At 35.8% G+C, this 21,363-nt stretch overlaps 1 protein-coding gene across 8 annotated transcripts in view; it reads right to left on the bottom strand.

The window, feature by feature from the left end:
• Positions 1–21,098, bottom strand: part of LOC129398377 (zinc-regulated GTPase metalloprotein activator 1A-like) — a 42,682-nt gene extending 21,584 nt beyond the window's left edge. For 4 of the 8 annotated variants that reach the window (XM_055115605.2, XM_055115604.2, XM_055115606.2 and 1 more), the window contains exons 1-6: positions 20,818–21,098; positions 17,698–17,784; positions 15,263–15,359; positions 14,071–14,162; positions 5,996–6,055; positions 4,426–4,463 (exon numbers count right to left, since the gene is read on the bottom strand). In XM_055115605.2, the coding sequence (XP_054971580.1) occupies positions 4,426–4,463; positions 5,996–6,055; positions 14,071–14,162; positions 15,263–15,359; positions 17,698–17,784; positions 20,818–20,956 (513 nt within the window). In that variant the 5' untranslated portion in view covers positions 20,957–21,098. Of the gene's footprint in view, positions 1–4,425; positions 4,464–5,995; positions 6,056–14,070; positions 14,163–15,102; positions 15,360–17,697; positions 17,785–19,723; positions 19,851–20,817 lie in introns of those variants that run through there. The other 4 variants (XM_055115607.2, XM_055115608.2, XM_055115610.2 and 1 more) reach the window with 4 other exon arrangements.
• Positions 21,099–21,363: the final 265 nt, after the last annotated feature.

Raw genomic sequence — 21,363 nt, 5'->3', positions numbered from 1 at the left:
GCAAAATCTTGTTCAATTCAACTGCAGATCCACTCTGCAATTATTGAAGTCACAGAACTTGACAAGTATTGTATCAAAAATCATTCCATGCCAAAAGATCAAGTTTAATATTTTTTTCATAATTCATCTTGGCCTGAGGCTACAACAAGTCCTATTGTTATATACTCTGCCTCTAGAGAATGAGGCTGCTAACAGACCTTGGAATGGTGCCTGGCACAAAGGCTCAAGACATATTTGTTGAATGAATTGTAATTAACACCTCCTGTTGTGGGGATACATAAAAGATGTTACATGAAAAATGCCATCTAACATGCAGCAACAAATCTCTTCCCATTAAGCAGTAAATCTACTTAACAATGATATATTTTTGGCAAGGCATCTGCCTCTGAATGATCCTATAGTACTGAAAATTCTTTTTAAACTGAAATATTTTTCAAGATATTATATTATTGACCTTATGAAAGCTTTTTTAACATATGAAATTGGGGTTATTTGGCAATGAGTTTGTGAGGCATAAAAATGATATGACAGAAGAATTACAGATTTGTTTTTGCATTTCCATGCCTAAATGTAACTAATACAATGTTAGTTTCACAAGGTAATGTGCAATGTTTTAAATGCATTTACCTCTCCAAAATATTAGAATTCTTCACTCAAAGCTAACAGTGGTAGACTAACGTTTTACTACTTCCAGGCAGTCAGAAAGTATCAAATATAAAAATAAATGAAAATCACCCCAAATGAGAGCCTGCCAATATTTACAGCTGTATTAAAATTATATGTAATCATATATAATTATAGCAGAAGAGATAAATGTCCTCTTCTATGCCCATAGGAAAGCTATACAAACATTTTAAAAAATAAGTGCATATTAACATTTATTTTCTTTAGACATCAGCCCTGCATTTCCCTCATGTGACTTCCTACCTTCCCAAGTCAAACTCTGCAAAAAGTATAAAATCAATGTCTTCTATTCAAAAGAACATTCTCCAATAATACATTATATACCATTTGGTCATTAAGTCAGATGACTTTCATTTATAAAATAAAACAAAATGGAAATTTTGGCATTCTATTCCACCTGTATAAGTGAAGAAAAAATTTTTGCAAAATATTTTTTAAATATTTTATACTACATAGATGTCCAAAGTATTCCTTATCTCTGCTTAACAACTATGGCTTTTGCTTATATATCAAAAAAGACAAAAATAATTTTGATACTAATTAATCCAACATATTCAAAAGGCTAAGGATCAAAACCCCAATTTAACTTACCACAAGAAACAAAGGAAATTAAAGGGGAGTGGTGTGAGATGTTGGTCAAAGAATACAAAGTTTGTTATACAAGATGCATAAGTCATGGAGAGCTAATTACAGCATGATGACTGTAGTTAATTCTATTGTATACTTGAATCTGCTAAAACATAGATCTTAATTGTTCTTACCACCCCCTCTCAAAAAAATAGCAATGTGAGGTGATGGATAGGTTAACTAGCTCGATTGTTTTATATTTCACACATTGTATACCTTAAATATATATAATTCTTACTTGTCAATTATACCTCAATAAAGCTGGGGGGGTTAGGGAGAGAAACAAAGGAACTCTCTGAAATAACACCACTGTAGACCTAAATTCATGAAGGGCTATAGGGTGTCCTTTTCTGCAGAAAGAAAGAAAGAAGCAGGACCGAAAAAAGAGAAAGAAAGAAAAGAAAAAACTATCTTAAAACCCACTGGCTATGAAAGAACACTGCTGTTGACCAGAGTGGAAATAAATCTAGTGTCAAAGACGTCTGGTGTCATTTTTAAAAAGCAGCAGCAGGAACTATTTCTTTCAAATGGATTGGTTACAGATGTAACACTATTTTAGTTTTTAAAAAATTATTGCATAATGTCAGTCTATTTATTGTTCTGATCTTTTCCAAGCTAACTGTTTTCTGACTGAATTGTTTCAACAGATTGTGCAATATAACAGAGGAACCAAGAAGAAACCTCTCACTTGACCTTCTCTGGGTAACTTCATTCATTGCTTCTATTGCATTAAATGCTGTCACATTTGTGGAACTGAAAAGAACAATGTCAGTAGCCTGGGTGTCAAGTCCTGAGAATAGAGAGCTGTCATTTTAAGTTGTCCAATTCTTTGCCTATGATTAAAAAATGAATATTTCAGATCAATGGGTGACAATCCTATTAGCATGATACCCCATGATATCAATTACCACTTCAGTTTCAATTTGGCTGGCTGGCCACAGGGTACCATTTCTCAAATTTACTTGTGATGGGCTGGCTCTGTGAAGCATGACATTCTTAAATTGCTGCCCATTATCCAAGTGTCATTACTTGTACTGCCTCAGAATTCTCTGAATCACAAGCAGCTACTGAGGTCAAGCTTTGCAACCAGAGGAATTGGACAAGTTGGAAAATTCTTTATATCAAGGCAAAGTTATTTATCTGGCATCCGACTTAGAAAATCTAAAGTTTCCATTATCCTGACAGTGTGTCAGTTTTGTGTAGGTATACTGATTTAATAATTTAAGAGGTTTTATCAAGGTAGCAGGAGGTTAAACGTTTACTGTGTTTGCATTATTCAGAATGTTGCTTTGTTTTTTTGGCCTCTATCATGCTGATAATAGATTCTATTTAACTCTTCTCCATACCCAACTATACATATAAAATTATTCCTATAATCATAAAATACATAAACAGTTTGACTTTTGGCATGGCATTTTCAGTCTATCAAAATAAAAAAAAATGTCTTAGCAGTTATCTGTCACATAGGTATATCAAATTTTGTAATAAATTTATGGAAGAGGTAGATTCAAACATGCCTATAATAAACATTCAAAATGAATAATTTGGGGCTTTTTTGCTACCTCCATAAGCATTTTGCAAGAAATATGATTTCCAACAGTCATTGGAATTTTTCTGCGTGAAACTGTAATACTGTATTTGGGATCATTCTTTGATTCTTAAATTATATTCATAAATTCATAAATTGAGATTTTAAACTCTAAAAAAGGAGTTTTCTTCCAAACTTTTCAAATTAGGGCACTCTATCAACGAGGGAGAGAAGACCCAGTGAAGAGGTATTGGTAGCTATTTGACAAACCTGACATATCCCCTTAGAGCATAATTTCAGCAAAGATTTGGGGAAAAAAAAGCAAACTTAAACATTAACAAGTTCAGGCCGGGCGTGGTGGCTCATGCCTGTAATCCCAGCACTTTGGGAGGCCGAGGCAGGTGGATCACTTGAGGTCAGGAGTTCATGACCAGGCTGGTCAACATGGTAAAATCCGGTCTCTACTAAAAATACAAAATTAGCTGGGCATGGTGGTGTGCACCTGTAATCCCAGATACTCAGGAGGCTGAGACAAGGGAATCGCTTGAACCTGGGAGGTGGAGGTTGCAGTGAGCCAAGATGGTGCCACTGCACTCCAGCCTGGGCAACAGAGTGAGACTCTGTCTCAAAAAAAAAAAAAAATTAACACGTTCAGATATGAGGTTGGATACAAAACAGACACTAATTTTTAAACACTGAATTTAAACTTCTAAGAACTTACTGCTTTGGGCCCTATCCATATGCTCAGATTGGGAACGGGTCAGTGGGTGGGATGATTTCATTCTCTTCTGCCTTTAGTGGTATTTCACTTGGGAAGTTGAGAAACATCATTTTACTGTATGTAACAACATACTTTTAAAGATCTTACTAAATGCATTTTATAAATTAAACCTCATTTAAATGCATTCTAGGACCTTAGAAGTTAACAAAAACATTCATAGCAGGATGTCTTTTACACTTGATCTCAGCCAAAAGACCAAGAAGTGATGCAAGATGCCTTTTAATGGAGAGAGTCTTCTTACTAATCCTATGTGTATATCCTGATTTTCTTCGATATGTACTTTTTAAATTTTAAGTTCCAGGGTACATGCTCGGGATGTGCAGGTTTGTTACATAGGTAAACAGGTGCCATGGTGGTTTCCTGCACCTATTAACCCATCACCTAGGTCTTCAATATTTTTTAAAAACTCATTTCCAGTGTGTGTTTAATAGTAATTTAACAAGAAAAATAAGATCTCAGATGCTTTATCAAGCTCAGCTTCTTCTATGGAACAGAAAAACTTACCAATATTGGGGTTGAATCCTTGTGAAGAGTTATACATACCAAACTCTATCCTAACCCCATATGCTTATTACAAATTATAATTCCAAATTTTATCACCAACTCAAACTCAGAGTAATAGAAAAGAAATATTTAACACAAACTAATAATTAAAACACAAATTTCACCTATTGTTCAGGATATCTTTTTGAGAAAGGTTTTTGTTAAAGAAAATTTCAGATACAAACATAAAGAAAATTAAACAATCAATCCCCATATTCCCAGCTCTCAATAATGAGCCACTCATAGCAATCTTTCAACTTACTTTTAATCCATATTTTGAATCCACAATAGTTATGATACCTACAAAGGAAAAAACATTTTAATCACTTTTTAAAAAGAATGTTTATTAATATTTATGCAACCATACTTCAGAATGAAAATTAAAACTAACCTATTTCAGTTCACAAATACTACTCAATAAAACAATGTACTGTTTTTTTCTCTTGCCAGTGCTGCCATTTAATTAAATTCCAGTAATAAGTCAATGTGTTTCATGAGTGGCTAGCACTACTTTAAGGCACTAGAGAAGATATAAAACAAATAAAAATGTTAAATTAAATAAATAAGAAAATAAGATTTCCTTGGCACTGAAAAAGCTTACAATCCAAAATATAAGTCAAATTTCATAACATAGTCAAATGTGATAAGTACATAAGACAGGTTATTTCTAGTTTATTTTCACATAATCAAAATCAAGACTTTTCTTAAGATTTAAATTATTGCCTAAAGAATGAGACATCTTAAGGTATCATTCCTAACATCTCTCACCAAATCCAAATCCAACTCATAAATGTTTTACATAACATATGCCTAAGTTTCCAAACTACCAATTCATTTTGCAATCTCTGAATATATGCTGATAACAAAAGAATGAGTTTAATTATGCCTAAGGAATTCAACCAGTTACCCGCCACATATATTAGAGCTCAATGATGGGGCCCAGCTTAATAATTCTTAAATTTCTTAATGATTATTACTTTTGAAAAAGTAAAAAATTTCGACTGGTTTTTAAAAAGGTGAAAAAGGGAAAGAGAAAGGGAGAAAACATAGTCGCTTAACTAAGAAAGTTTCTAATATATTTTCAATGAAGGCATGTCATTGCCCAAAAGTGTTCAGGTAAATAAAGTAAGGGAGGAGTGTTTAATTCTTATCTTCAAGAGAAAATAAAAGCAAAAATATGATCCTCATATTGCCTGGCGGATTAAAATAAAAGGCTCTAACATTATATTAAGGGCATAAATCAAACAACAGAGGATACAGAAAACCTACAAAGCATTTTTTTTTTTTTTAAAGAAAACCTTAGTGGAAGCACTAAATTCGAAGTTGAGTGACATCGAGTTCCACCACTGTCTGGGGTTTTTTAATCTATATGAACAAAGATTTCATCATTAAACTAAAGTGTGAAAAGAACAACAATGCAAGGAATTAAAGTTATAATATGAATGAACAACAATAAGCTTAACCATAAAGATTTTACTTAAAAACAAAAGAGGCAGGGTGTGGTGGCTCATGCCTGTAATCCCAGCACTTTGGGAGGCCGAGGCTGGCGGATCACCTGAAGTCAGGGGTTCAAGACCAGTCAGGCCAACATGGCGAAACCCCGTCTCTACTAAAAATCCAAAAATTAGCCAGGTACGATGGTGCACGCCTGTAGTCCCAGCTACTCGGGAGGCTGAGGCAGGAGAATCACTTGAACCCAGGAGGTAAAAGTTGCAGTGAGCCGAGATCATGCCACTGCACTCCATGCACTCCAGTCTGGGCAACAAAGTGAGACTCTGTCTCAGAAAAAAAAAAAAACAAGAAAGATAAAAGAAAACTGTTTTTTAACTTACCATCAAGGTAAATATCACTCCCTAATTCAGCATCAACCCAAAACACAGAAGCCACTGCACCTGAAAATATATAATATTCATCAAATAAAAATATTTCTTCACACTGAGAAACATGATTCTATCCATGTTTTAATTTGCCCTGATAAAACTAACAGGTAAACAGATATATCTTCTTATGGAAATTATAGTGATAGAACCTTTAACTATTTATAGCAAAAGGGAATTATAGTGACAGAACCTTTTACTATTTATACCCATTCCATTTCCATCTCTCGTTATTTCCTTTAAAAAAGACCAATTCTAACCACATATAAACAAAACATCATTCTTCTACCAATGCCATAATAATTTAATTAACAGATATTATCAAACAATTTGAGCAGTATGGCTTTGTGCACATCAGACTTATTTTTATTTTCTCACCTCTTTAATATGATAATCATTCAATCATAAATAGTGAATTATCACTCTAAAGGAAAAGGAAAACAAAACATAGATAATTCCAAAATCACTTGCCCAAAAAAAATTTACTTGCAATCTGTGTAGAACTAGAAGTAAAATTATATACTCTATGGCATTACTAATTATTTCTCACACTATTTATTTAGTACTGTATAAAACCTGGGTCTTAGGAAAAATTTTTCCTAAATAATAAATTAAAACTTGCTTTTGACAGAAATTGGTTCAGTACCAAACCACATACCCTGATTAGTATGCCACAATGCAAGAAAAAGAAAACCGACAGCAAGGAAAGTATTTGATTTTTGAAAGCATCACAGGCCCAGTTAGTGACAGGGCTGTCTAAAAGAATGAGTGTAGGAGAAAAACAAGGATAATCAAACTCATTCCAACGTCTAAAGCTGTCCACCTACTCTGACAAGATGTGGTCCCCCAAGCATCACTCGGTGTCAACAATGAAATACCTGTCAGCTGTTTACAGTGATTACTCATGCAAGATATAGCAAGGGCCACAAGATCTAATGGTTTCCTGATACCTATTGACTTTTTTCCCAAAAACTTAATAGTTTTCCAATTTGACTCAAATAGGATTTGTGAGTAACAGGGGCTGAATCAATGTCCGTTCTTTTCAAGGAAATTACTTTACCATGACGATTATTTAACTTAGAACTGGAGAGTGTCAGTCTCCAAAACGGGAAACAACTGAATTGCCAATAAGAATTTTGTTCACTTTCTTGGCTAAAACATGATTTTAATTAATGAGGGGGAAAATTAAACCTACTGTATCACTACTCCAAACAATAAGTCATTTAAAAAAGCATGAATTTTTTCACTCAGTAAAATATCTAACATACATAAATCATTTTGTAATTTTTAAAAATTCATTGATTTTTATTCCAATAAATAGTTTACAAATCCTACTGTTAATATTTGCCTCTTAAGTTGAAATGCAAGAGTATATTAATGCTTTATTCTAAAACTGGTATTTATCTTTGATATAATACTTGCCAGACTACATGAGAAAGATCTATTTAAAATTTGGATGTAGGTATTTAGGAGGAGTAAAGATGAATGAACAAAATTGATCAGTGGCTCTCAAACCAGGGTGCTTTTCTCCCCAGGGAATATTTGGCAATGTCTGAAGATGTTTTTGGTTGTCTTAACTAGGGGAATGCTACTGGCATCTAGTGGGTAGAAGCCAGGGATGTTGTTAAATATCCTACTCTGCACAGGGCAACCCCCTCACAACAAATAATGATCCAACCCAAAATGTTATTTGTGCTGACACTGAGAAAACCTGAACTACATTTTAGAATCTCCCTTCTTCAAAATCTAATAAAACAAAAAATAAAAAATAAAACAAAAAGGCCAACATTTTATTAGCAGCAACCAAATATAAAAGAGCCTGCCATAAATTTTGAAGACTGATAGTCAAAATAAGAAACAAAGTTATAGGTGATTGATGGTCATTCCCAACTCTACCCCTACCTCCAATAAGAGGTTGTAGGGAAATAGTTTACAAAATCCTAAACACTTACCAGAAATACACTCCAAAATGGCAAAAAGTAGAGCCGAGGAATGAATAAGCAACACAGGGAAAAGTCAACAAAAAAATTTCAAGAGTGAGTTTTAACCATCTCCATGCTTTGGGAAGGAGAAGGTCAGGTCACATTCTAGGGCTCAGAACAAAGAGAAATGAGAGGTCTGAGGTCGAATGATGTCCCCATACAAGGCAAAGGAATTTTATTCATAAGCAGTTGGGCAGACCCAAGAGTGAGATACTTGGTACTTCAAGAGAGCAGAGCCTAAAAGCCACATTGCCCCCTTTGGCTCTCTGAATCACCACTTTTCCCTTCTCTTTCCCTCCACTCCAACAATATACAGCTTTCAAACTAGGGCTCAGGAGAAAAACAAACTTGGGTAAGGAGAGTGGAGTATTAAAAATATTTCCCATCAGCACCACATAGAAGTTCTCCCATATCAAGAAGAAACATGTATGCATATGTATTACAGCCTGACAAAAAGAAACACACACATACAGGGAATAAAAAGCAAGAAAGAACACAAAATGAAGAAATGAATAGGGCACACAAGTGGCAAAGAACCCATTCTGGAAGGATACACAACCCAATAAAAACTAAAGAAAATTCTCAACAACTTCATCATAATGAAGAACTTGAAAACAATACAACCTTATAATAAACAAGCTCAAAAGCAAGAAGAAGCAGAATAAGATGAAAATGCAGTTTGTAGTGCTAAAGAAACTTAGAGCCTATATAACACAATGATTTAACCAATTAATTCATTTAAAATATCAAAAACAGGACAGACACTGGAGAAAACAGAATTATTGACAAAAAGAAAGCCTTCAGATGATCACAGCATCTGAAAAGACAAAATCAAAGCAATTAGAATACATACGAAGAACAAAAGAAAATTCAGTATTAAAAAAACTGGTGTCATGAAGTAGAGGATCTAATAATTTGACCAAAAAAAAGTATTCATGGTAATAAACAAGGAAAATGTTCTTAGAAGAACTAAGGGCATATTATAATTTAGGGAAAAATGATTATAAGTGACACTTAGATATACCTTGTTTATATTACTGAATTTCAAAAATAAAGAAGAAAACTCTCAGGCATTTTAGATTTAAAAAAAAAAAAGTGCCTTCAAGGAGGGAGGGAGAAAAATCAGACTTTTCTACAGTAACACTAGATGTCCCAAAATAATAAAACAGTGACCACAAAGTTCTAATGAAAGTGTTCCCAAACAAGTTATTTTTCAGGAACGAAAGCAATAGACAGACATTCTCAAGCATTAAAGAAAACAGCAAGCATTGAAACTCAGAGACTATAATACTCACAAATTCTTCCTAATAAAAGGAGAAAACATTGCACAAAGAAATCCAGCCAATCAAACACTAGGAGATTATGGAACAACATTTACAAAGTTGAGGGGGAAAAAAGTGTGACTGATAAATTTTATACCTAGCCAAGTAATCCTTCAAGTAATATAAAAACAAAAGACAAATATTTTGAATCAATGAAGTGTATAAGAACCCAAAGAATGCATGCAGTACCTGTAACTTGAAAAGACTGCCTGACAATGAAATTCAATCAGGAGATAGACTAACTCGGGAATGGAGAAGCAACAGTACTGGTAATGAGCACCAAAACTATTAAAACATAGAACTAAAAGAATTATGACAGAACCATGACAACATAAAGAATATGATCAACATGAAACTAGGCCAATTAATATCCTACAATGGCCTCTAAGTGTTCAAGTGAAAGGAACAGTCACCTGTTTCTCACTTTAAATCAAGAGCTAGAAATGATTATGCTTAGTGAGGAAGTTATGTTGAAAGCCAAGATACGCCAAAAGCTAGGTCTCTTGAGCCAGTTAGCTAAGTTGTGAATGCAAAGGAAAAGTTCTTGAAGGAAATTAAAAGTGCTACTCCAGTAAACACACAAATGATAATAAAACAGCCTTATTGCTGATATGAAGTGGTCTGGATAGATGATCAAACAAGCCACAATGTTCCCTTAAGCCAAAGCCTAATTCAGAGCAACCCTAACTCTCTTCAGTTCTATGAAGGCTGAGAGAGGTGAGGAAGCTAGAGAAGAAAAGTTGGAAGGTAGCAGAGGTTGGTTCACAAGATTTAAAGAAAGAAGCCATCTCCATAACATAAAAGTGCAAGGGAAAGCAGCAAATGCTGATATAGAAGCTGTAGTAAACTACCTAGAAGATGTAGCTAACATCATTCATGAAAGTAGCTACACTAAGCAACAGACTTATTTTTTATTTATTTATTTATTTATTTTGAGATGGAGTCTCGCTCTGTCACCCAGGCTGGAGTGCAATGTGCAATCTCAGCTCACTGCCACCTCCGCCTCCCGGGTTCAAGCCATTCTCCTGCCTCAGCCTCCCAAGTAACTGGGATTACAGGCTCCCACCACCAAGCCAGGCTAATTTTTGGTATTTTTAGTCAAGATGGGGTTTCACTATGTTGGCCAGGCTGGTCTTGAACTCCTGAACTCGTGATCTGCCCACCTCGGCCTCCCAAAGTGCTGAGATTACAGGCATGAGCCACCGAGCCCGGCCAGCAACAGATTTTTAATGGAGATGAAATGGCCTCCTTTTGGAAGAAGATGCCATTTAGGACTTTCATAGCTATAGAGAAGTCAATGCCTGGCTTCAAAGATTCAAACGACAGGCTGACTCTCTTGTTAGAGGCTAAAGCAGCTGGTGACTTCAAGTTGAAGCCAATAATCATTTACCATCCTGAAAATTCTAGGGCCATTAAGAATTATGCTAAATCTCCTCTGCCTGTTTTCTATAAATAATAAAGCCTAGATGACAGCACATCTGTTTACAGCATGGTTTATTTTAAGCCCACCATGGAGATCTACTGCTTAGAAAAGATTCCTTCAAAACACTATTGCTCATTGACAACGCACCTGATCACCCAAGAGCTGTGATGGAGATGTACAAGGAGATTAATGTTGTTTTCATGCCTGCTAACACAACATCCATTCTGCAGCCCACTGATCAAGGAGTAACTTTGACTTTTAAGTCTTATTTAAGAAATATATTTCATAAGGCTATAGCTACCATAGACAGTGATTCCTCTGATGGATCTGGGCAAAGTAAATTGAAAACCTTCTGGAAAGGATTCATCATTCTAGATGCCATTAAGAACATTTGTGATTCATGGGAGATCAAAGTATCAACATGAATGAGTTTGAAAGATGATTCCAGCCCTCACAGATGACTTTGAGGGATTTCAGACTTCAATGGAGGAAATAACTGCAGATGTGGTGGAAACAGTAAGAGAACTAGAATTAGAAGGGGAGTCTGAAGATGTGACTCAATTCCTGCAATCTCATAAGAAAACTTTAACTAATGAGAAGTTGTTTCTTATGGACGGGAAAAGAACGTGGTTTCTTGAGATGGAATCTACTCCTGGTGAAGATGCTATGAACACTGTCGAAATGACAACAAAGGATTTAAAATATGACAGAAGCTTCATTGATGAAGCAGGGTTTGAGAGGACTGACTCCAATTTTGAAAGAAGTCACACTGTGGGTAAAATGCTATCAAATAGCATCATGTGCCATAGAGACATCTTTTATGAAAGGGAGAGTCAACTAATGCAGCAAACTTCATTATCATCTTATGAAATTGCGATAGCCACCCCAACCTTCAGTAACTGCTACCCTGATTGGTCAGCACCCATCAACATTGTGGCAAGACCCTCTACCAGCAAAAAGATTATGACTTGCTGAAAGCTGAGATGATCGTTAGCATTTTTTAGCAATAAATATTTTTAATTAAGGTATGTATGTTTTTTAGACAATTCTATTACACATTTTATAGACTACAGTATAGTATAAACACAGCTTTTTTTTTTTTTTTTTTTTTTAAGAAATGGGGTCTCATGCTGTCATCCAGGCTGGAGTGCAGTGGTGCAATCATGACTCACTGCAGCCTCAAACTCCTGAGCTCAAGTGATCCTCCCAAGTAGCTGGGACTACAGGCCTGTGACATCATACCCGGCCAAAACGCATAACTTTTATATGCAATGGGAAACAAAAAAATGTGTGTGACTCACTCTATTGTGATATTCAGTTTACTGCAGTGATATGGAACTAAGCCCACAACATCCCTGCGGTATGGCTGTACAGTATAAGAATCACCTGAAGGGCTTATTAAAAACAGCTTGCTTGACCCCCTCCCTTAGAGATTCCAATTCAGTAGATCTGGGTTGGTCAAGAATTTGCATTTCTAACAAGCTCCCAGCTGAGGCTGAGGCTGCCATTCAACATACTACCAAGTAGCACTGGCATAGAGAGATCCCTGGAATAAAATTTACCTACTTGTGTGTGTGTGTATGAATGTGTGTGTGTGTGTGTGTGCATGTGCGTGTGTGTGTGTGTGTATACAGTCTTGCTGTGTTGCCTGGGCTGGAGTGCAGTGGCGTGATCTCGGCTCACCGCAACCTCCGCCTCCCAGCTTTCAAGCGATTCTCATGCCTTAGCCTCCTGAGTAGCTGGGATTATGGGGTGCGCCACAACGCCTGGCTAGTTTTTGAATTTTCAGTAGAGACTGGATTTCACCATGTTGGCTAGGCTGGTCTTGAACTCCTGGCCTCAAGGGATCCACCTGCCTCAGCCTCCCAAAGTGCTGGGATTACAGGCATGAGCCACCATGCCCAGCCCCTACTTGTATATCACAATAGTGAGATGATTACTTTTCAACTTTCTTCTTTGTATTTTTTAGGTATTTAAATTTTTTACAATGAATGTTCCATCTTTACCCAAACAATAAAATCTTTATTGTAAAGAAAGTTAGAAGCAAGAAACATTAACATTTTTTATAACTACAATTTGTATAAAAGCTTTCTCTGTGATCTTTAGTTTTTCTTTCTTCCTCTGAAAAGCTGAATCGTGTTTAATTAAACTCTCAAAAGTATCAAGTTTTTGTCTATAAAATGGCAAAACTGGCTATGATGAAATAAACTGATATTTGCTATTTCTAATAAAAGCATACAATATATTTTTCTTTCTTACCAGATTCAAATAATATTTAATGCCAACATATTAGTCCAAGTCCTATCATCAGTCAGATTTATCAGAAAGGTATGAAAACCCATGCCTACTATAAGGACCAAAATAGCCTAATTCAATACTACTTTGAAAACATGGGGATGATGTTATTATGTAATTGTTTTAATTACAATAACCACTGATCACATTTGAACTCTCAGGATACTTCAATATTTCTTTTGGACAACTATGACCTGTTTAGTAAATTACCCCCAAATACTTTAACATAGTTTTACAAATCGCCCCAATGCCAGAGACCCAGATCAAAAAGAAAATAATGGTATGGGTCAGATTCACAGAATAAGCACTAACTTTTATGCAAACTGAAAATAAAGATTTTATCTAAAAGTTATTTGGGGAAAATAAACAGACTTTATCAAGAATTAGAGCTTGGTAAGAAGGTAACAGAAACCCATTGTTAGAAACAGGTTGACTCTGTGTAGCTTTCCATAGTAGAGTTTAGAGTTTCTTGTCATGATTACCTTATCAATGCAATATAATAACTACTTACACAGCACTTACATTGTATTAGGTATTATAAGTAATCTACAGATGATTTAAAGTATATGGGAGGATGTGCATAGGTTATAGGCAAATACTACACCATTTTATGTAAGGGACTTGAACATTAATAGATTTTGGTATCCTCAGAGGTTCTGCAACTAATACCCCATGGATGCCAAGGGACAACTGTACTTAGAGGTAGAACGTCTCTGCTCTTCCTACATGTCCTTATTTTTAACAACTTCTGTTCTTACAAATAATCCTAAGTCAATCAATAAAACTTCAAATTCTATTAACAGCTTAAAAGTACCAAGAAATACTCTGATCATTCATTCAACTGCCAAAGAAAATGACAACCAAGTACTTTTCCTCATTTAAACCAAAAAAAGTTTTTGGTTTAATACTAACAAAAGCTTTAATACTCATTTTAGATATTCCTCTAATACATCTATTTACAATATATCACAGAACTATATTCTGGTTATTAATAATCTCGCTTCTTACCAGGATCTGCTAATCCAGTGGTCTCTAACAGTATGTAATCAAATTTCCCCTTCTTTTGCATCAAATTCTCAATAGCTCTAAGGCCACTGTCCCTGGAGAATACCAAAACATAACTTACAGTTAACTACCTAAATATTTTGAAGTGATTATTATAAACACTTTAAAATGTATTCAACAACCCAAGACAAAAGTATCCTTAGGAATGTGAAAATTTAACTCACTTCTAGCCTTCTAACAAAATGTCCGTCCCATATTTACCAGTGAGAAAACAATAGACGCATATATATAATAGGGAAAAAGAAATCATATACATAATAATACTTTATTAAAATTAAAAGCAGAGGAAACTTTATCTGACCAAGTATCTTTTTATAGCTTTATGAAATTTTTAAAAACCAACATACAAAATAATGATAAAATTTATTAACTATAGTAGTTTAATATAATAGCTAAAGGGACACTGATATTAAACACCATATAATTCTATTTTACATTAGGATGCAAGGTTTTAATTTCCTTTTTTCTTATTTTATCAAAAGTGAAGGAAAATCCTTAATAGATTACATTTTGGTTGTTCAAGAAAGTCTGTTATAATTTTATCCTTGCCAAAACATTTGACACAGAGTCAAATACCTAAGGGAGTAAATGATGCCGAAGAGATTTAATTCACTAGAATACACAAAATTAACAGTACAAGTAGTCATTTTTATAATTCATTCAACAAATATTTGAGTGCTACTATGTGTTGGGTAACTCTTCTAGGGTCTATGGTAGACTAGTGAACACTGTCCTTGAAAACTTAACTAGTAGAACATAATGTAAGGTTTTTCTCTTTTTTGATAGTCATTTATTTTTTTTATAAGGTTGAACACTTAGAAATATGACCAATGACACATTAAATTCAGAATAATCATTTTTTACATATGAGACTTTCATGCACTACAGATTAAATAAGCCCTGATATCAAAAACAATAAAAACTCAATAAAAGGACCAAAACATTAGAGCAGATAGAAAAGACAGCAAGAAACACTTTAAGAAAATGCTTCCTAATAAGTTTATTTTCTATTTGTTTGAAAATACAATGAAGCAAACTGTGTAAATTCAGTTAAATTACTCAAGAAAATTAAAGCTGGAAATATAATCAATAAACATTTCTAGTAAACCATGTACACAGTAAACACATTCCTCACTTCACTGAACAGCAGAGGCAACCGTTTCTAAGTTCCAGCCACTCTTCATAGAGCTCTCCACCTTGGCTGACAGCTAAGGATTTCTCCAGCGCACTTCCTAGAATAATTAACAAACAGCACTCTTTAGCTTATGTCCATTAGCCAACAAAAAACAAAGATGAGGATAATTCAATAATGGAGATCTTAAAGCAGAAACTGCATTTTATAACTTATATTCTTTCATTTTATTCATGCAGCCTCGATATCTAAATTACAGTACACTACATTATTTTAGCTTTTATTTAAGATGACTTAAGCCCTGAAAAAGACACATCCTAAACTAATAAACATACCTACTTCCTCCTTAGGCCTCTTACTTGGCCACCCCCATTTCTTAATAAAGTAGCTATCTTGAAGGCATTTTTTTCTTGTCCAGGGTAAACTTTCTAAATAGACTAGTATGTTTTATATACTGGATTTTGTATGCCCTTCAACCTCTTAAGAGACCGCCTTATCTATCTTTTTCTTTTCATTCTTCTTCTAAATTGTTTCTGTTAGACAAACTGCTGAATATTCCCAATGAGTAAAAACCCTAGTTCATCTTGAGGAAGGTTTTTGGCCAGTGTACCATGTGCTCATTTAAAAATTAAACTTATAGGGAGGCCAAGGCGGGCGGATCACGAGGTCAGGAGATCGAGACCATCCTCGCTAACACAATGAAACCTCATCTCTACTAAAATTACAAAAAATTAGCCAGGTGAGGTAGCGGGCGCCTGTAGTCCCAGCTACTCAGGTGGCTGAGGCAGGAGAATGGCGTGAACCCGGGAGGCGGAGGTTGCAGTGACCCGAGACTGTGCCACTGCACTCCAGCCTGGGCAACACAGCGAGACTCCATCTCAAAAAAAAAAAAAAAAAAACCTAAACTTTTAGTCAAATTCACATATTTTCCTAGCAATACTTACTTAAGAAAGAATAAACTATATTTGAAATGCTTGTTATCTATAAGAATTATTTTAAATGTTTTACTTTTCCTCTAATAAAGAAATATACCAAATGGTGAAGTTCTAAAAGTCCACTAAGCAAATGAGCTCCCATAAAATCGAGTAGTTTTACACTTACATATTTTTTATATTTCAGCTAGGTATTAATAAAGAGCTTCTAAAGAGGTTGCTACAGAATTCGGACTATATACAGAACATTAATGAAACATGAAGAAAAGTATTGAGAATGCTGTGAAAAATAAAATTGCAAAAATGATCTGGGAAAAAATAAAGAAAATAGTAAGAATAAATGTAATCAGTGTGCAATAGGTTATTTAATAAGATGATGAAAAAAACAGTCTGTTATTAGAAATCTCAGGATTTTTGCCTAAAAAGCACTTTTCTCTTTAGTTTATTAAAACCAGAAATCGAATATAACTGGCTTCCCATCCTGTTCATAAAACCTAGCTCTTTTACTTTTTACAACTGAAAAAAAATAGTACATTTTAAAAGAAATCGTTTAATAGATATTGTTTTTTGGCTAGAAGTGAGCTTTGATTACAATTCATACTTATGAAGAAAAACTCCTATAAAGATAACAGAAGTATTGTGTCTAGAGCTATTTTTTTGACTACAGTTTAATATTTCAGTTGAGAAGTTAAGCACACTTATTTTCACAGATAACTTAAAATACATGAGGATAAAGACCATATGTTTACCTTATTTTTAAAATACTGAGTTTTAACTGCATTGCAGATAATAAACATTAAACAAAGTTAACTAATAACAGAAGCATTTTCAAATATTTTTCATGAGTTGCAATAGAGTCCATACAAAAGTGCCTTTCTAATTCCTAAAAAAAACATTTTTTGGCCAGGCATGGTGCCTCATGCCTGTAATCCCAGCAACTTTGGGAGGCCGAGGCGGGTGGATCACAAGGCCAGGAGCTCAATCAAGACCATCCTGGCCAACATGGTGAAACCCTGTCTCTACTAAAAATACAAAAATTATCTGGGCATGGTGGCGCACGCCTGTAGTCCCAGCTACTCGGGAGGCTGAGGCAGGAGAATCACTTTAACCCAGGAGACAGAGGTGGCAGTGAGCTGAGATTGCACCACTGCACTCCAGCCTGGTGACAGAGAGAGACTCCATCTCAAAAAAAATAAAATAAAACAAAAAATAAACGTTTTTTCATATGTCTAGATTTTTACTTCTGGAGTCATTTATTTCAGGTAAAAATGTAGTTTAATTCTGTTAATAAGAACTCCAAAGTTATACAAAATAAAATTTTATTAAAACTAATTTCAGTATCTCAACCCATATAAATCTTAACAGAAATTAATCTAATTTTTCTAAAGCTATCCACATCAATACAATACCTTGCATTTTCATTTTTAAATATGGAATATCAATTCACCAGAGGAATAAACAGTCACACAAAATCTTGCAACATGACATTTATTGAACTTTACTTACCTTCCCCAAATTCATTTAAAATGACCGCTACTCTTTTACTATGTTGCTCTGTCAAAATATAGTTCAGAAGTGTTGTCTTCCCAGCACCTATAAAACATATTTTTTGTAAATAAAAAAATTCAAAATAATTTTAAAGATACAAAAAACATATAAAGAATCCTAACGTTTTTGAGAATTTGCATGCTATTTTTCATATATTATTTTAGTATAGAATATCCTAGAGGATAAGATTAAAGCATCCTTTGAAACCTGTTGCAAAATACTTTATGTAGACATAAAATTTTATAAATATTTACAAACACTCCTACAAGTTGAAACAGTTTCTTCAACCCAGCCTAACCTTCCCTAAAATTTACACACACTCTTTTATTTATAATGACCTTTTATTTCAACATTAACGAGACGCAACTTCAGGCTGACTATATGGCTACTTATAGTATGCTTTAAACAATCTATAAAAGTTTTTATGAAATGGGGAATAGAGCGAGGTAGTGTCAACAATGGACAGAATGTTCAGTAAGATAAATTCATAAAGCTATACCAACTTTATCCAGCAGGTGGCATATGAAACCCAATATGTCAATCTCCAGTAGAAAAAAAATAGTCTTGTGAACCGTACACACTAAAATTCATAGAGGAAAAAAAGAAAATCCTAACTGCATAGTATTGTAGTTCAATTGTATGACTATATCATTTCTTTATCTTTTTTTTTTTGTTGGACATTTGGTTTGTTTCCAGTGTTTTACTATTACAGTGCTGCTAAAAACTTTTACATGTAGGCTATACATGTCTTCTGAAATACATTAAGTTTTCTAGTATATAACTAGATCTTCCTATAACTAGGAAGATTTTACGGAGTATTAGGGTATTAATATCTTTTAGGTCATATTCCTTTCAAAGCTTTTTAAGAGATGAAGGCTTATATTTAGAGTACTTTAGGAAGCTCAACATCACAAAAATATGAAGTATAGAATGGAAGAGAGAGACTTAGGGCAATGAGGAAGATCTTAAAACCAGTCCAAGCCTGAGACAGAGGCCCTGAACATGAGTGTTTCACAGGGCAGTGATGTGAAAACTGAAAGGAAAGGGTGAATGTAAGAAATCTTCTAAGAGAAGATTTACTAGGGCTTTTTAACCATATTATGAAAAAAAAAAACACTTTAAGACATAGTTCATTCATTCGAAGGTTTCTAATACGTTACAGATTTATGCTGGGCCTTGGTGAAAAAGTGAACAAGATAGTCTTTGCCTTCATAGAGCTTAGAAATATTAAGGGAAGGGGGGAATGGAGGGGAATTCAGTGAATAAGGAGGCAATTATGTCACAGGGTGACATATTCAATAGGAGATGCACAAAATGCTATGGAGAACCTAAGAGGGACATCTAGCCAGAGGAGTCACAGTAAAAAAGTACCTATTCCAAGGGGCTAAAACACTTGGCACCTTTGAAGTAACATTAGTTCATTGTGCGGGGCCAATTTGGCAGGCTGGAAAGGTTGGCAAGATCCAGATCCTACAGGTCCTTGTAATTCATGTTAAGGAATTTGAATTTTAACCCATAGGGACGCCACTGAAAGGTGTGACGCAGTCGGATTGACATTTATAAAGATCATTAAGGCTAACATGCAACGAATAAATTAAAGGGCAGCAAGACTCCAGATTAGTCAGGAGGCTTTTAGAGTATTCCAAATGGTTGGGATCACAGAAGCAGGATTTGGGGGGATGGTAACAGATGAAGTTTCAGACATGTTAAGTTTTAAGTTGTAGGACATCAAAATAGAAATTACACAGGTGTGTAGCTAAAGATGGACAAAGGGGGAAGGAGGATGGAGCCTTAAAAAGAAGCCAGAGAAGCAGGTGGAAAAATCAGAAGAAAAATGTAATAGAAGCCAAAAGAACAGTGTTTCAAAAAGGGAAAATGGTCAGGGATAGGAGTGAAACTATCCCTAGATTCAGCAACAAGGTTGCTGGTATTAATTCTCACTCCTGAGCTTCAGATCATTTTCTCCAATGATCTACTGACCTACCAGTGAGCAACACGGGAAAGGCCCGAGGGGCACGTTTGAAATACATTGTTTTGGACAAGAAATTTGTTCATCTTCTCAGCAGAGCAGCCTCTGAATAACTGTGGGGAAACGCCAAAAATAAATTCCTTTATAAAATTACTTCCGAGCAAAAAACGGGAATAAACTTACAGTCTACAAAGTTTTTAAAAAAACAAAAGCAGTTATTTCTTATTTTTACATAAAAGGTCACGAAGTGGCCCAAGTCTGTACCTGTCTCTAGCAACAACTAGGAATATTATTTCCCGGAAGCAGTATCATTTTATTTACATTTCTTAACTTTTTCCAAACTTCTAATACAGTCATATATTTGTTCTAGCCCTTCTATTTAACTGTAAGGTTTAAAAATATATTTCTCAAACTTTTCCAGTAAGAAACTTCTAGTGTAAGTGCATAAACCGCCCTTCACGAAACTACCAACTTCACAAACTTGTGGTTTCGAGTATCCCTGTACACTCTCAACGTTCTTAGTTTGAGAAATAGTCTTGGAGGACAGAGATTTTATTCTTACTTCCTACGCAGTGGTTTACAAACAGACCTCCAAAAAAAAGTGTTTAAGATGGGAGCACTTCCTGCCAACTGGCTGGAGGACTGTGGCTCGTGGGGAAGGGGAATCTACTGACGAAAGCCCCACGTGTCGGGCATTTTACAGACGGGACATCCTTTCATGGCAATAGGTAGGTGGTTCCGGCCCTGTTTCCCAGGTGACAGGTATTTTTCCATTTTCAGGTGAGGTAGATGAGCGTCAGGAAGGTAAGATAACCTGGTAAGAGGTCACAGAGACAATTGGGGGGCGTGTCTTAGCTTCAAAGCCTTGTTTCAAAGGCTAACTTTCCATCTCACTTGAGAAACGGGAATCGAACGCAGAGGGGACCGGGCATCATTAACTCCCAAGATGAGAGGTAACCCCTACGAGAAGCAAGTGACCCAGCCCCTACCTCAAAGACATTTGCTCTTGATCATGAGGCCCCAATGCCTCAGGAGAAGAGGCACCGGCAGCCCGCAAAATCCCACGACACCAGAGTTCACGGCATTTTGTGACTGGGATGGTTAGTTACCTAAATACCCGGTAATGATTGTGACTGGGATCTTGGCGCCGAGGCCAGACTTTTCCTCCTCCTCGCTTTGCGTCGTCTCAATGGGAACCAATTCAGGACAATCCTCTTCCTCATCCGCAGATCCAACAGCCGGTAACATTCCGGCCTACAGCACGTCCCTACCTCAGCTGAACCGCGGGGACCAACACGCCGGACCGCAGCCGCGCACGCCCAGCGCGCCACTCCAGGCCTGCCCGGGGCCTGACGTCATCACATCGCGACGCCAGCTGATCCCGCCCGGATTACCTGGGCTCTGGACGAGAAGTGCCTCGTCCCTTAGCCACACCCCCCGGGGAGGTGGGCTCTCCCCGACGACAGCTGGACACGCCCCTGGGCGTGTTCTGTGAACCTGAGCGACGCTGCGGAGAGTCCTTAGGGCGCACTAACCACCTGTCTGAAGGTGTCACTGGCGCCTAGAGTCTTAATAAGCTACTGGCTGTAGGTAGAGCTGAGGCCAGCCTGCTGGAAATCTGGAGTGGGTAGCCTGACCTAACCAGTTCCCACAGG

Source organism: Pan paniscus, chromosome 6, assembly GCF_029289425.2.
Source record: "Pan paniscus chromosome 6, NHGRI_mPanPan1-v2.0_pri, whole genome shotgun sequence".
In the NCBI taxonomy this organism is placed as follows: Eukaryota; Metazoa; Chordata; class Mammalia; order Primates; family Hominidae; genus Pan; species Pan paniscus.
This window is presented reverse-complemented; position numbering and strand designations above follow the sequence as displayed.